This window comes from Squalius cephalus, assembly GCF_949319135.1.
Source record: "Squalius cephalus genome assembly, chromosome: 13".
NCBI classification, from domain to species: Eukaryota; Metazoa; Chordata; class Actinopteri; order Cypriniformes; family Leuciscidae; genus Squalius; species Squalius cephalus.
In genome coordinates this window covers 26,179,360-26,194,198 of record NC_137134.1, presented here as the reverse complement: position 1 = coordinate 26,194,198, position 14,839 = coordinate 26,179,360, and the positions used below count along the sequence as shown (strand labels likewise).

The 14,839-nt window shown below is 37.9% G+C and overlaps 1 protein-coding gene across 1 annotated transcript; it reads left to right on the top strand.

Annotated features, from left to right (window-relative positions):
• Window positions 1-1,161: 1,161 nt before the first annotated feature.
• On the top strand, window positions 1,162-9,161 carry LOC307169631 (uncharacterized protein; the record flags this gene model as incomplete). The annotated part of the gene is made up of 8 exons (XM_079890360.1): window positions 1,162-1,230; window positions 1,374-1,482; window positions 1,589-1,741; window positions 3,409-3,561; window positions 4,201-4,347; window positions 4,440-4,574; window positions 4,658-4,789; window positions 9,091-9,161. 8 exons carry the CDS (start codon window positions 1,162-1,164, stop codon window positions 9,159-9,161), a joined length of 969 nt encoding a protein of 322 aa, XP_079746486.1.
• Between the last annotated feature and the right edge of the window lie 5,678 nt (window positions 9,162-14,839).

Below are 14,839 nucleotides of genomic sequence, written 5' to 3'. Positions count from 1 at the left end.
CTTATCACTCATTCAAAAATTCTGCATAGTTTATGGGATAATGTTCCACTTAATGTAATAACACAAGTAGTTATTTTTCTGAAATGTATCTAACCAATGCAATATTATATTTCAGGTTGTGGTGGATGTAAGCTTTGTGTTTGGGCCTCATGACAATTAATTTACTTAATCCACAAATCTATGTTAATTGCAATATAGGTATAAATTGGTAAAACTATGTGTGGAAGAGGTTTTACACTGTTAAGAAATTATGTATATCATAATAATTTTAAATAATAATAAAATATTTGCATGTGATGGAAATGACATTTGTTCAGTGCGAAGCATGGGGGATAATTATAACTTTTAAATATTTAAGTATTACCTTACAAGCCACTTTTGTTAAAGTCTGATTGCATGAGTTTAATGGGTTCTGTCTGTTTTCCTACAAATGCGTTACTATTTTCTTTGTGTATTAATGCTTAATGTAACTCAGTTCAACATAATTATGCCACAAAATATGAATCGCCATCCATGTTTTATATTAGCATTACAATGCAGTAGTGGTATAGGTTCTGTGTTGTAATGGCACTTTGTAACGAATTAGGGATAAATGGTAGATTTCTAAACTAATTTGACTTGATGCAGATAAATGTGTGGCTGTTATACTTCAGTTTGATACACACATTGCGAAACCCCCGACTTACTAGTGGAAAAAGCTATTTCAGCACTCTCGGTCTCCCCGATGATCCTCTTGAATCATCTTCTGTATAGTGGCCGGTTGGTGCCTGGTGAAACTGAGTTGCGTTTCTGTTTCTGATTAAGACTGCTCTAAAGGACACAAATGCAATGATTTGATTGTGGAACTGATTTGATTGTGTACTCCCTGCATTCAACAAATTTCATTAAATAGTGGATGTCAGAGGTCCTCCAAAAGAAACTGAAAAAAATGTTGCTGTTGAGTAATTACAAGGAAACTGCAAGTGACGCATTAAATTAAATGTGAAACTTTGAAGGAGACAGACTGAATCTTTTCATGGTAAAGAATTATTTAATGGTGAAGGAGACATTCAGCGTTCAGTAATTATGGTTTGTCATGTGTTTGAAATACAGTAAAGCCAGGAGTGTGTCCAAGCACAGAGGGAATGATAGGATTGTGTGCTGAATTTTGTTCTGGTGACGATGACTGTCCGGGGGATGCGAAATGCTGCAGTAATGGATGTGGACATGCTTGTACAGCTCCATATAAAGGTAATTATATTTTATTATAGTGTGGATCAGCTTTTTTTTTTTTTTAAATCAATGCATAGTCATTCAACATTCACTGATATGCTGTTATTTAAACGCATCACAGGGAAACCAAAGCCTGGAGTGTGTCCAAAAACAACCCTTGAAGTAGCAGTGGCAGATGTGTTGAGTCGTGTTCCCATGACAGTGACTGTCCGAACGATGAGAAATGCTGCAGTAATGGATGTGGACATGCGTGTACAGCTCCATATAAAGGTAATTATATTTTATTATAGTGTGGATCAGCTTTTTTTTTTTTTTTTTAAATCAATGCATAGTCATTCAACATTCACTGATATGCTGTTATTTAAACCCATGACAGAGAAACCAAAGCCTGGAGTGTGTCCAAGCAAAAACATTGACATAGGTTTTTTAGGAAAGTGTGTCAAGGCATGTGTGAATGACGGTGACTGTCCGAACGACAAGAAATGCTGCAGCATTGGATGTGGACGTCACTGTATGGCTCCATATGCAGGTATTTATATTTTATTTAGTGCTGTTTAATAATTAATTGCAACAACAAAAAATCTGTAATTTTAATCATGATTAAAAAACATTGAAGTTTTTTATTAATTAATGTAGTAATTACACAGTTTCCAAATTAATGTAGAAACAACTTAAAGTATTTTAAATCCTTGTTTAATGGTATCTCTTATGAATGAAGGTCATTAAAGGGTTACTTCACCTGAAAATGAAAATTAGCCCATGATTTACTCACAATGAAGCCATCCTAGGTGTATGACATTATTTTTTCAGACAAATAGGCTACAATCAGACTTGGGCATACCTATAAAAAAATTCCTGGCTCTTCCAAGCTTTATAATGGAGTCAATGAGTATATATTTTGAGGTCCATCAAAGTGCATCCACCCATGATAAAAGTCCTCGACACGAAACATCCATATTTAACTTTATCGACTAAAATAACTAGCTTCCGGCAGACGGCCGTACGCAAGTCGACTTGCGCCAAAAGCGTAACCCTTGAACTTGACGCACCACTATGTCTAAAAGCTGCTATTTGACAAGGTGTACAGCAAACAAGCTAAAGTTTTTTATAAGCTGTCGAGTGTCGACCCCAAAAAACGAGCGTTTAATGACAAAAGTGGATACAGGCTGGAAAGAATGGGTAAATTGTGGGATCCTGACACTCAGTATGCACTAAGTACACTACGTGTGCAGTAAAAATTGTCACTGGTAAGTCAAATATCCAAATGTCAGTTTTATAAATTATATTTATGTAGCCAAGCTATCCTGTTGCCGGTTACATTCCCCTCCAGTGGATGTAATTCTCAGAGTAATATGATGCCTTGCGCTAGGTTTCGATTGTCTGTTCACTTTTGTCCTAAACACTTGTTTTGGGGGTAAACTTATTTCAGTTTTTATCTTGTTCGCTGTACACCTTGTCAAATGGCAGCTTTTAGACATTGTTTTTTGTTTGTTTGTTATAAGTCAGAAATGACAAGGAGGCAGTTTCACTCATTACAAAGACAACAAATGGACCCTTGAATATGCAAATTAGCCTCGCCTCCACTCGCTCACACCAGAGCCGTACATCTCTAGGCTCTTGCTCACACCAGCTCCGCCTCAGATCCACTCGCTCAACTTTAGGTAAACACTGCACTGCACAATGGTGTCGGGACGCTAACGGTTATTAATAATTAGCCTTTTGCTTGACTTCAAGCGGTTAATAATGTTTTGCTAATGTTTTTGACCATGTTCCCGTTTGCATCAGAGTCGGGTAGCTGCCTTACAATCTTCAGAAAATCTTTGAACAACTTATGGCAGTGGAGAAGGCCATATAGTTCATCATAACATCATAATATACATCACGCACCGGCCGTATTGCAAATTATTTATTTTTTTACTTTTTTTAACAATACCTGTATAACCTGGCTTCTTGGGATCCCCTGATAGTTTTGCTGTTAATTATATGCAAGGTAGCCTGTGATGTCAGAAATCCCAGCTTTTTTTAAAATATTTGGTTCATTGCATTTTCAAAATGACTTTGACAATCCTTTTTATTATATTAATGTGTGGGTCAGGTTTTATATATATATATATATATATATATATATATATATATATAAATAATAAATTCAAAGTCCTTCAGTTAGTGATATGCTGTTATAAAAACACATGACAGTGGAACCAAAGCCAGGAGTGTGTCCAAATAAAACCTTTGGAGGAGTGGTAGTAGGAGCGTGTGTCGAGTCGTGTTCCCATGACAGTGACTGTCCGAATGATGAGAAATGCTGCAGCAATGGATGTGGACATCAGTGTACAGCTCCATATAAAGGTATTATATTGTATCATACTAGTGTGTGTGGTGTGTGTGTGGGTCAGCTTTATATAGAGCCCCTAAAGGGACATGGTGGTTTAACAAAAACACTTCCTATTTAAATGTCCTGCTGGCAATGTTTCAGATGGCTCCGTACATTGAAGCGGTTCCATTATTCATTAAAATTGGCAATATATTCACAGATTTGAACTTCACTAACTCATGAGCTAAACGTTAACTCAAATGTCACCTCGTTCCAATCATAGTAACGTAGAAAAACGAGCTACAACCCTAATTTTCCTTAAATGAGCTTTATAATCAATTGATCTCTATGAGCAGGCAGCTGAGAGACCAGTCGGAAGGGACCGTCTACAAAGTGAAAAATCAGAATAGACCATTCAGACTTGTCTCTGTCACCTGCTCATAGAGATTTATAAGGCTCATTTTGAAGAATTAGATTGAAGCTCAATGGAATCCTTCCTGTTAATGTATGAAGCTGTCTGAAACCCTGTTTGTCCAAACTCGCAACAAATAGCGAGAGAATGCAAAAATTTTTTTTTTTTTTTTGCCATCCCATATTTTTCCACCTTGCCCCTTTAGGGCATCTGAAGGCATATGTATGTGCAGTGTGTAATTCAGCATTCACTGATATGACAGCGAAACCAAAGCCCGGAGTGTGTCCAAACACAAACCCTGGAGTAGATAGACCATGTTTTGAGGCGTGTTCCGATGACGGTGATTGTCCGAAAGATGAGAAATGCTGCAGCACTGGATGTGGACATCGGTGTACAGCTCCATATACAGGTATGGGGGGGCATCAGTAGAGCATGGATTGAATGAGACATTCAGCAATCAGTGATCTGGTTTCCCCATCTTTTTCTTTTTTTTCCGAATAGCAAAGCCAGGAGTGTGTCCAGTCAAAACCCTCGGAGGAGTGTGTAAGGATTCGTGTGTCGATGACAGTGACTGTCCGAACACTGAGAAATGCTGCAGCAATCGATGTGGACGTCAGTGTAGGGCTCCATACATAGGTATGTGTTAGTGTGTGGTTCAGCTTTTCTTTCTTTTAAATGCAGTGAGGCATTCATTGATCTATAATGTTATGCAAACGCAGATAAACCAAAGCCAGGAGTGTGTCCAAGCAAAGTCTTCGAACCAGGAGTGTGTACCCAGTCATGTTCCTATGACCGTGACTGTCCGAACGATGAGAAATGCTGCAGCATTCGTCTATGTGGACGACAATGTGGTATTTATTATTATTATTATTATTATTATTATATATTTTTTATGAATGCCGCCATAGCCTAATTTGTTTATTTTATAGCCTAGTTCAATATACAGTGAACTTATTTTTCTTGTTTTGAATACCGCTGAATTTAAAAGATTTGTCGTGGAGTGAGGGGTAAATTAGCTAGGCTATAGTGTTTGTTGATATAGGTTTAGTTTTATTTGCCTGCATTTAATTGCAATACATATAAATTAAGTTAAATGTTTGCAAATGAGGTTAACATATTTTTTTGCAGTAAGACCAATTTCTCTTTCAACATAACTTCCTCTTTTTGGCCAGGTTACATTTCTCTGTGGCGTAAACTCTAGAGATGAGGCTTCAAAACCATGAGTTTTTAGGGCAGTGATATTCAAATGACGATTGTTTTCAGCCGCCACATTAATCAACCTACGATCATTTGTACGATCTGATTGGCAGCGTACTAATGTTAAATTTCTGCGCTCGAATCTGCGCTTGTTTCTACGTTGGACTGGCATTGAGAATGATAAAATAGTTAAGACAAACATTTATCAAGTACCTGAATTTAGCCCATAGCACCATTTCAAGATTGTGCTTTATAAAATAAAGATTCATAATACTTGGAATACAACTTGCTCCAAGTAAAACCTGTTCATGCTTTGAGTTTTGTGCTGTTTCTGAAATTGAATGATGCTAAATGCACTGACTAAAGCTAAATATTTGTATCCATGCAGTGGCACCTGGTACTTGTAATGGACCTTTCTTTTGCCCACCACCGGATCAATGATGGCCAAATGTCCTGCCAGACTGAAGTGTTGCCCAACCACCTGTGCTGGTTTAACTATCGAAAAGAGTCCTCTGAGATTGATTTTGCGTGTCATACTTGAGGACTGACTTTTCACCAAATAAATCTGTTTAGTAAAACATTCCTCTGGTTTTTTAAAAAAAAATTCTATTGTTATAATTATTTTTAAAACACCTTTTCTACATGAGCTTGGCAGCAAAAGTGTACTTCAGTGTAAGGCTTTTCAATTACTTTCTTTTTTTGTCAAACCAAAAATGTAGGTTAAAACTGATGTAATGGTTTAACAGTTTTAAAAGACTTGCAGTATTTAGCGTGTCTAAAAATGTATCTAAAGACTCCATGTATGTATTTTTTGGATGTGACTGATGGAGTGAAGAACACTGGGGCTGGATCTATGTATTCAGAGACGGAGTGGGAAAAAACTTAAAAGCAAAAAGAGGGAGTGTGTGGCCTTGTGTACAGGAATGGCAAAAACAGTGAAGAGGACGGTAGCCCTTGCTCTGTCGTCAGGGTCATTTCCACTCATGATCGTTTAGGGCCATCAACAAAGATGACTAGTGGGTGCGGTTTGAGTGTAGATGGGACAAGGCTGTAGGAGTGCTGCGGTTCCTCAGTCTGTTGATGCTGTTGAAACTCTAATGGCTAGTTCACACTACAGGATTTTAAGCCCGATTTGCAAGCAACAGCCAATGATCGCCTTATGACATTACAAAAGCCTTTTGTATTTGTAACCATCGTTGCCAAACCACAACAGGCAGCTGCTTTTTCATTAATGTTTTACTCACCTCCAACTCTCTCTGACAGACAATCCCTGCTGCCCATGTGTGCTTATCCATCCTTTCACCCATATTACTTTTTTTTTTTTTTTTTTCCTTGGGGTCCTAAACAGATCATTGCGCAAACTACATATGATTTTTTTTTTTTTTGCCAATTTTGTCCTGCCGTCTATTTTCAAATAGACAATGCGCCATTGGAATGGCATTTTCCCATTCCACTTCTTGCGCATGTTTTCATGACAAAATGTGGTTTCGGGACCGGATAGAGTCGTTGGGTGACAGTTGTTGTCAGCTTGTGTAGTGTGTGTAACCCCCTGTTGCAGGTCATTTACGTAGTGTCACATAGTGTGAACACAATGACTTCAACACTCCAGAGCAAGTTATGTAGTCTAAATAGCACAGCAATCTGCCGACGTTTAAAGTTGTGTAGTGTGAACTAGGCATAAGAGAACTACTGGACTTTGCCCTTTTTGATGCAGAGCATTTTTTTACAGTGTGGTTTTTGTAAAATTGGGTACAGTATATTGCACCTATTTGTAATCTCGGGGCCATTTAACTATAAAATGATGTAGTCTTTGTTAATAGGCTTTCTTTCTGTTGGCAAGGCTTCAATTTAAAATTTGACTTTCACTCGAGACAGTCCGAATGGTAATGAAAATATGCATCTTTCAGATTCACTGAGAAAAACCAATCACCTGGGCACACTTGTGAGGATTTGTTTCAAAGTTTGCGTTTTGATGCCTGAGATCTAAGATGCGCCTGAGGCCGCTATACTTTTTACTTTTCTTTTAAATTGTTAAAATGTGTATTTTGAAGGGTTAATAGTAAATGCCTTATATTTGGCCAATAAAGAGGACTTTTAAATCCACCATAAAGAGGTACATATAACACTGGAAACCTTAAATAATGCCCTGCACTTATTTAATGAGAAAAAAATATTTTGATCATTGCTTGACCAGCTAAAAAAAAGTGGCCAAAACCCCTCTAACCATCCAGAAGGCCAACCAACTTAGGATGGTTTTAGCTGTGTGCTTTTCTTCCAGCAGGGCTACTGTACTGTAAATACTGTAAAGATGCCATCTGTATTTTTGATGCATTATTGATGTTTTAGTCATCTCCGTTATTGAATAATAGTTTAAAAGAAATGGCAGTTTTAGACATGCTCGGCTATCCTGATTCATAATCTGTTTATACCACAAACACTTAAAGGATGAAGTCAGATCTCTGCTGATGATGCTGTGCGACTTGTTTCGCTAGTATGACTGTTAATGGCTTCTGAAAAAATTATTAAATTATATCAATCCTGTTTTTTTTTTTTATGCTGATATCTTCAATGAAATGAGCTCTAAGTGTCAGTTTGCAAGTGATCTGATGTCATTAGACTGACCCATCACCACTTTTGATATACAAGATATAAATCTCTTAATTTTATTATAGTCTGAGTTGAACCACGTTTAATGTAAAAACAGCAAAAACTAAAAACCAGTGATTGAGCAAAACTCACCCACTTACCAATTATAATGAAGACTAAAATTGCATTATTTAATATTTTCAGTATTGTTCTTTATTAATCTTCATAACTGGATGTTTATTTGAAGTTTAAGTGCATAAGAAAGTGTATGACCTGCACAAACAAAAATTGCATGGACATTGGTATCATATGTCAGGCACAGGGAGCAGAGATTATTGTGGGTGTGTAATGTAGCATGTTTTCCACTGCATATATGGACTAAGAATGTGTACACTAAAGGACAGTATTCTTTATATTTAAAGTGGATTGTGCCACGTGTAAGCATGAGGCATACGTCTATTTTTAACAAACCAACATGTTTTTGTTTTTTTGTACCTGGTAAGGAATTGAAATTAATACTGCTCCAGAGAAACACACACAGTTGGCATGGACATAGATTTCTTCAATTTTTTTTCTCCTGACTGATGCATATGAATAAAAAAATATTGAAAATAGTTTCAAACAAAGCCACATCAGAACTGTTGCACATCTCCAAGCAATGGCGATTCATGAAGGAATCGGTGTTTTGAATGATAAAATTGAATGACCAACCCAATAGGCGAGCGAATAAGTATGTACACATTCTTAGTATTCATAGGAGTAGGCGAGAATTACCTGGGTGAAATACTAATTCTCGCGAGATTCAGACTAATTATAGTGCGTTTGGATATGCCTATACTTTGCCTACTATATAGTAGGAGAAAACCGTACGTGAAAAGAGTAGTATGTCGAAACATCAGTATTCATAAAGAGTAGGCAAAAAGTTCCCGGATGACCAACTGCCTCTGCCCAGATTCTGAAGTACCCATCGATGGATGCTTTTCTATCCCAGGAGGCCACAGGAGAGGAACGTCATAATCGAACATCACAGAGTTGAGTCACAACATTGATAAATTGAACATTTATGTTGGATAACAAGTGAGTTAACACATCAGCATCAACCTCAACATGTAAATGTAGTATTGAGCTCATAAATATCAGAGGTAACGTGAATCTTGTCTGGATGTTACAGGGACAGATATGTGTTTATCCGGTGGAGAGTGGCTCATGAAGCTGAATGCTGCCATGAAAGGCTTTGAGTGAGTATACTACAGAAATGAATAACAAAATCTATATAAATATTAGGTTTCAGTTTATTTTAATTATTGTAATTTCAAACGGCTATTACAGCACTTTTCTGATTCTTGATCTCTGTGCATTTGCTGCACAGCTTTTGTGGTGGAGCAGGACCTAAAAGGAAAGGTGATGGTGGCATTTGTGGGGGAAAAAGTGGTATTTTAGGGATCTTGCTTAAATATAAAGTAAGATAATTTTGTTACTTCTAATACTGAGATCAAATTACATTGTGCTGTTAAAATGACCCTCCATCACTCCACCGGCCCTCACGAGACCCTCCATCACTCCACCTGCCCTCATGAGACCCTCCATCACTCCACCGGCCCTCATGAGACCCTCCATCACTCCACCTGCCCTCATGAGACCCTCCATCACTCCACCGGCCCTTACGAGACCCTCCATCACTCCACCTGCCCTCATGAGACCCTCCATCACTCCACCGGCCCTCATGAGACCCTCCATCACTCCAACGGCCCTTACGAGACCCTCCATCACTCCACCGGCCCTCACGAGACCCTCCATCACTCCACCGGCCCTCATGAGACCCTCCATCACTCCACCGGCCCTCACGAGACCCTCCATCACTCCACCGGCCCTCACGAGACCCTCCACCACTCCAACGGCCCTTACGAGACCCTCCATCACTCCACCGGCCCTCACGAGACCCTCCATCACTCCACCGGCCCTTACGAGACCCTCCATCACTCCACCGGCCCTTACGAGACCCTCCATCACTCCACCTGTTCACCTGAAAATCAAACATTTTCTCCAAAGGCGAGATCTTCAAGCAGCTGCACGACGTCTCCTTTGTGCAGACATTACAAACACTGAGGAAAACCGTTTTAGGTAGGGCTGTCGAGTTACTGATGTTATGAGGTGTTGGTGCACCTGTCGCTGGTGCACTGACACCATTTTTTTTTTTTATTGCAGAACTTCTGCAAGATCAGGGAAATATACCATGGTTGTATCTTTAACAATAAACAATCATAATGACAAAAACAACAACAATTAACATATCATGGGCTTGCATACATAATTTGAGTTTTTATACACAGTAAAAAAGAACTGACAAGATTGAATATTTTCTTGAATAATTCATTATAATACATTTAAAAAATGCGTTTTTGTTATAAGCATGAGGGAAGTAACGAGAGTTTAAGTCAACAAGAAAAAGAGGAAAACATAAAGGAGATTTAAGCCAATTTTGCTTGTGGTTAAAACATGTTGCATTATAAAATAAAGAAATTAACAACAAGAGATGACGATTTGGGCATTTCGTAATAGAAAATAAATAATATCGTTAAGGATAAAACGGTGGGTCACATTAGTAGCTAGGGGTTAAAATTAAAAGAACTTTAGGCTATTCACAAAATAAATGGGCAGTTGTTTCTTCAACAAGACCAGAAAATGAGCAAGTTTCATAAATTCAAGATATTGTTGCACTTGTGATATATTGGTCTGAACTGTCGATACGACAGATCTCATCACAGTTGTTGGTGCGTCCTACGATGTGAATAGAGGCCGATCCTTGACGCACATGGCCGGCCACAGGCGTCGCACACAAACTGGCTATATGTTGTTCTAGATATTAGGGCATTGTGCTTTCTGCATCTTTGTTTGTCTACTGCAGTAGTGATGCGGTTGAGCTCAAAGGACTGTATGGCAGTCATGATGTCCTGTCTGCAACCATCTCTTTAAGGTCATTTGGGTCCATGTTGCATAGTTTCAAATTGGCTTTGAGGCCGTCCTTGTAGCGTTTTAGTTGCCCTCCTTGAGCGTGCATGCCACTCTGGAGTTGTCCATTAAAAACCTGTTTCGGTAGGCGTGAATCTGCCATACGTACAACATGTCCAGACCAACGAAACTGCGCAGCCAGCAGGAAGGCCTCAATACCAGTGATGCCACAGGTCTGAAGTACCTCAGTATTTGGGGCCTTGTTAAAGGTTTAACTTAAAAATGTAAGTTACCTGGTTGCCTTAAAATTTTGAGTTCATTGAAATTAAAAAATTGAGTTAATGCAACAAAGAGATTGGTTTAATAAATAGAAACTCAAAATATATGTTATCTGAACAACATTATCTAAGTTGATTTGACAAAAGATTATAGTTTAATAAATAGAACTTCAAAATATGTTATCTGAACCACATTAATTATCTAAGTTGATTTGACAAAAGATTAAAAGTTAAGATAACAAATCATGAAAATATTTTTTACAGTGTAAGCGTGCTAATAGTTTAGCTTCCACACTCCTCCGCTCCACATAAATTTAAAGTTAATTATGCATTTAATTAAAATGCATATCCTGCCCTGCTACTTTCAGTTAATTGCACTTGAAAGTTATTTTGCTCTGATGTCATCAAAGAAATTGATGAAATATTTGTAATGCCCCTGGATCTGTAGTAATTCACCCGTCATACAGAGTTTGGCTAATCACAGTTCTTTTTATTCATTGTGAAATGTTGCATATTGCTGTAATATATCTGTGTATCCTCCTGTAAGAGCACAATGGATCTGACACTGATGCTCATGACACTTGGAAGAAGTTTATTTAATTATAAACTATTTCAGTTCTATAATATGTGTGTTCCTTTTCCCCTTGTGTGGGAGGTAATATAATGTGGACCTGGATGTTTTTCATGGGCTGGAGGGATAATGTTTAGGGATTTTAATTATTTTGTTTGATAAATATACTGTAAATGTTATAATAATAATAATAAAAAAACTGCATCTGAAATGTACATGATTTTCTAATAAATAATCTTCAAATATCATTGTGGGTTATGACAATAATTATGTACATTTTGAATATGACGATGATAGAAGAAAACGCATGTAATTATGCTCACCACTCTTGATAAACTCCTTATCTCCAATAATGGTTCTTAGTTGATAAAGTCCAGAGTGTGTGGTTCTGATGTCACTGATGATCAGAGATCCAGTCTGATCCAGTTTCAGTCTGTCTCTGAATCTTCTTTAGTAATGTTCATGATCTTAGTGATGCGAATGTTTTCAAATCTCCACACGATCTCTTCATCTCTCTGTATGTCTGTGAGATCAGGGTTTAGAGTGACAGAATCTCCCTCCATCACTGACACTGACTTCACTGCATCTGTGTCACAAAACACTCCTGAAACAATATTATTAACAGCTAAATTAAATCCTCTGAACAAAAAAACACACACTCAAAGAGAACAAAATAATTGTGAGCAACATAAAAAAAAAATATCAGTAGATAATCTGAGGGTTATAAAGAAACTCTTCAGTCAGGAAGAATAAACAGTTCATGAGCGCATTCTGTGTACGTGAACGCGCTTCAGACTCAGACTTTAGGCTAGTCACATGATACAGTCCATGAAAACATTTGAAAACAACATTTTGGCCGAATAAACAATGTAGCCTAATGTTATAAACCCCTTAGCATAGTTTCCAGCAAAATATAGTTTCTGTTGTCGTTATAAATAAGCAATCTTTTAAAAATATGACCATGGTTCCAAAACCATACACCAGACCAGCAGAACTAAAAAGAAAAAAAAAACAAACAAACAAAAAAAAAAAAACACCATATAGCCTACTGGATTTGTCAGCAGGGTATCATATATTCTATAAATGAAATTGAAATAGGGCTACTTTGGATTGTGTGTATACGCTCTCATATCATCTTCTAAGCTGGATATTGGCTACAAAAATTAAATTATTTCACATATCTTTTTTATTTTTCTCTCTTTTAAAAAAATCCTCTGAGGCTTGTTATAAGTGTTTATATCAGCTCCAAATAAGACCAATTTACAGGCTGTTTTCTACTGAAATAGACACTGTCAAAATGCTCTTCAGCGTAAGGACGAGGGGGAGTGCATCATTCATCATTTGTGATCATAGGGCGCGATTGTCCACTAGTGGCAAACGTTTCAAAACAGTTGTGACGCACCGAAGCCTCAAATGGCCATCTAATTACGGTAATTATTATGCGCCCGGACTATTAAGTAGCACTCGGACACACCTGAACGAGCTAATCAATTAAGATTACACCACTACAGACAGGTTAGAGACGCACCTAAAACTCCAAAGTTGTATATTTAAAAGCGCGTTAAAACCCTCTAATTCCGTGCATTTCCAGCAGAGACAGAGTCCATTGTGAGATCGCAGCTCTCAGGATGACAGCTCGGCTTTACTGTTCGTTGGTCGCTGTTTTATTGTGTTCCTCTGTTTGCTGGAGCGTAAGAAACCCGGATGATCAAATCACGGGTGAGATCTTTTAACTTCATACAGCGCGAAGAAAATATGTAAGTAACATGTGGCTCTTCAGCTCTCAGGTTGACCATAAGCTACATAAGATTGGCATGTTAATATGGTCAACATGCAAAGTAATTATTTTGAGTCCTCAGTCTCACACTGAAGGCTCTCCTCTGCAGTTTGATGAGTGGCGCAAGCTGCAAACAGTGCCATTTCTCATCTTTACTTCTGAACAGCTGTTTCTCCGTAGACATTAGATTTCTGCTGTTTTTGTTCTTCTGGCTCTGCACTGCTGTTGCTGTTTCTTCAGGGGCATGGCCCTGAAATCGTTGCTTATTTTTCCCCCTGGATGTTTTTACTTTGTACTTGTCCCTTTATCCCAATGATGTACCATTATGCATGGTGGGGATTATTGTAACTTATAATTATTTATCTAAGTATTACCTTACAAGCCACTTGTTAAAAAAAGTTTAATGTGTTCTGTCTGTTTTGCTACAAATGTGTTACTATTTTCTTTTTTTGTGTGTATTAAAATGCTTAATGTGTTCAACATAATTATGCCATCACCATGACCAAAGTTCAATACCAAAATATTAACCACGGTCTTTGTTTTATATTAGCATTACAATGCAGTTGTGGTAGGTTCTGTATTGTAATGGCACTTTGTAACAATTTAGGGACAAATTGTATATTTCTAAACTAATTTGACTTGATGCAGATAAATGTGTGGCTGTTATACTTCAGTTTGATGCACGCATTGCAAAACAACCCCCGACTTACAAGTGGAAAAAGCCATTTCAGCACTCCCGGTCTCCCCGATGATCCTCTTGAATCTTCTGTATAGGGGCTGGTTGGTGCCTGGTGAAACTGAGTTGCGTCCCGTCGAGGATGTTTCTGATAAAGACTGCTCTGAAGGACACGAATGCAACGATTTGATTGTGTGTTCTCCCTGCATTCAACAAGTTTCATTAAATAGTGGATGTCAGAGGTCCTCCAAAAGAAACACTGAAAAAAAATGTTGCTGTTGAGTTTCACAAATAATTACAAAGAAACTGCAAGTGACACATTAAATGAAATGTGAAACTTTGAAGGAGACAGACTGAATTTTTTCATGGTAAAAAAAAATATTTAATGAAGGAGAAATTCAGCGTTCAGTAATTATGGTTTCTGTCATGTGTTTGAATAACAGTAAAGCCAGGAGTGTGTCCAAGCACAGACGGAATGATAGGATTGTGTGCTGAATTTTGTTCCCATGACGGTGACTGTCCGAACGATGAGAAATGCTGCAGTAATGGATGTGGACATGCATGTACAGCTCCATATACAGGTATTTATATTTTATTATATTAGTGTGTGGATCAGCTTTTTTTTAAAAATCAAAATGCAGGGAGTCATTCAACATTCACTGATATGTGGTTATTCAAACAAACACATGACAGTGGAACCAAAGCCCGGAGTGTGTCCAAATAAAACCCTTGAAGTAGCAGTGGCAGGATTGTGTGTCGAGTCGTGTTCCCATGACAGTGATTGTCCAAACGATGAGAAATGCTGCAGCAATGGATGTGGACATCAGTGTACGGCTCCATACATAGGTATGTGTTAGTGTGTTATGT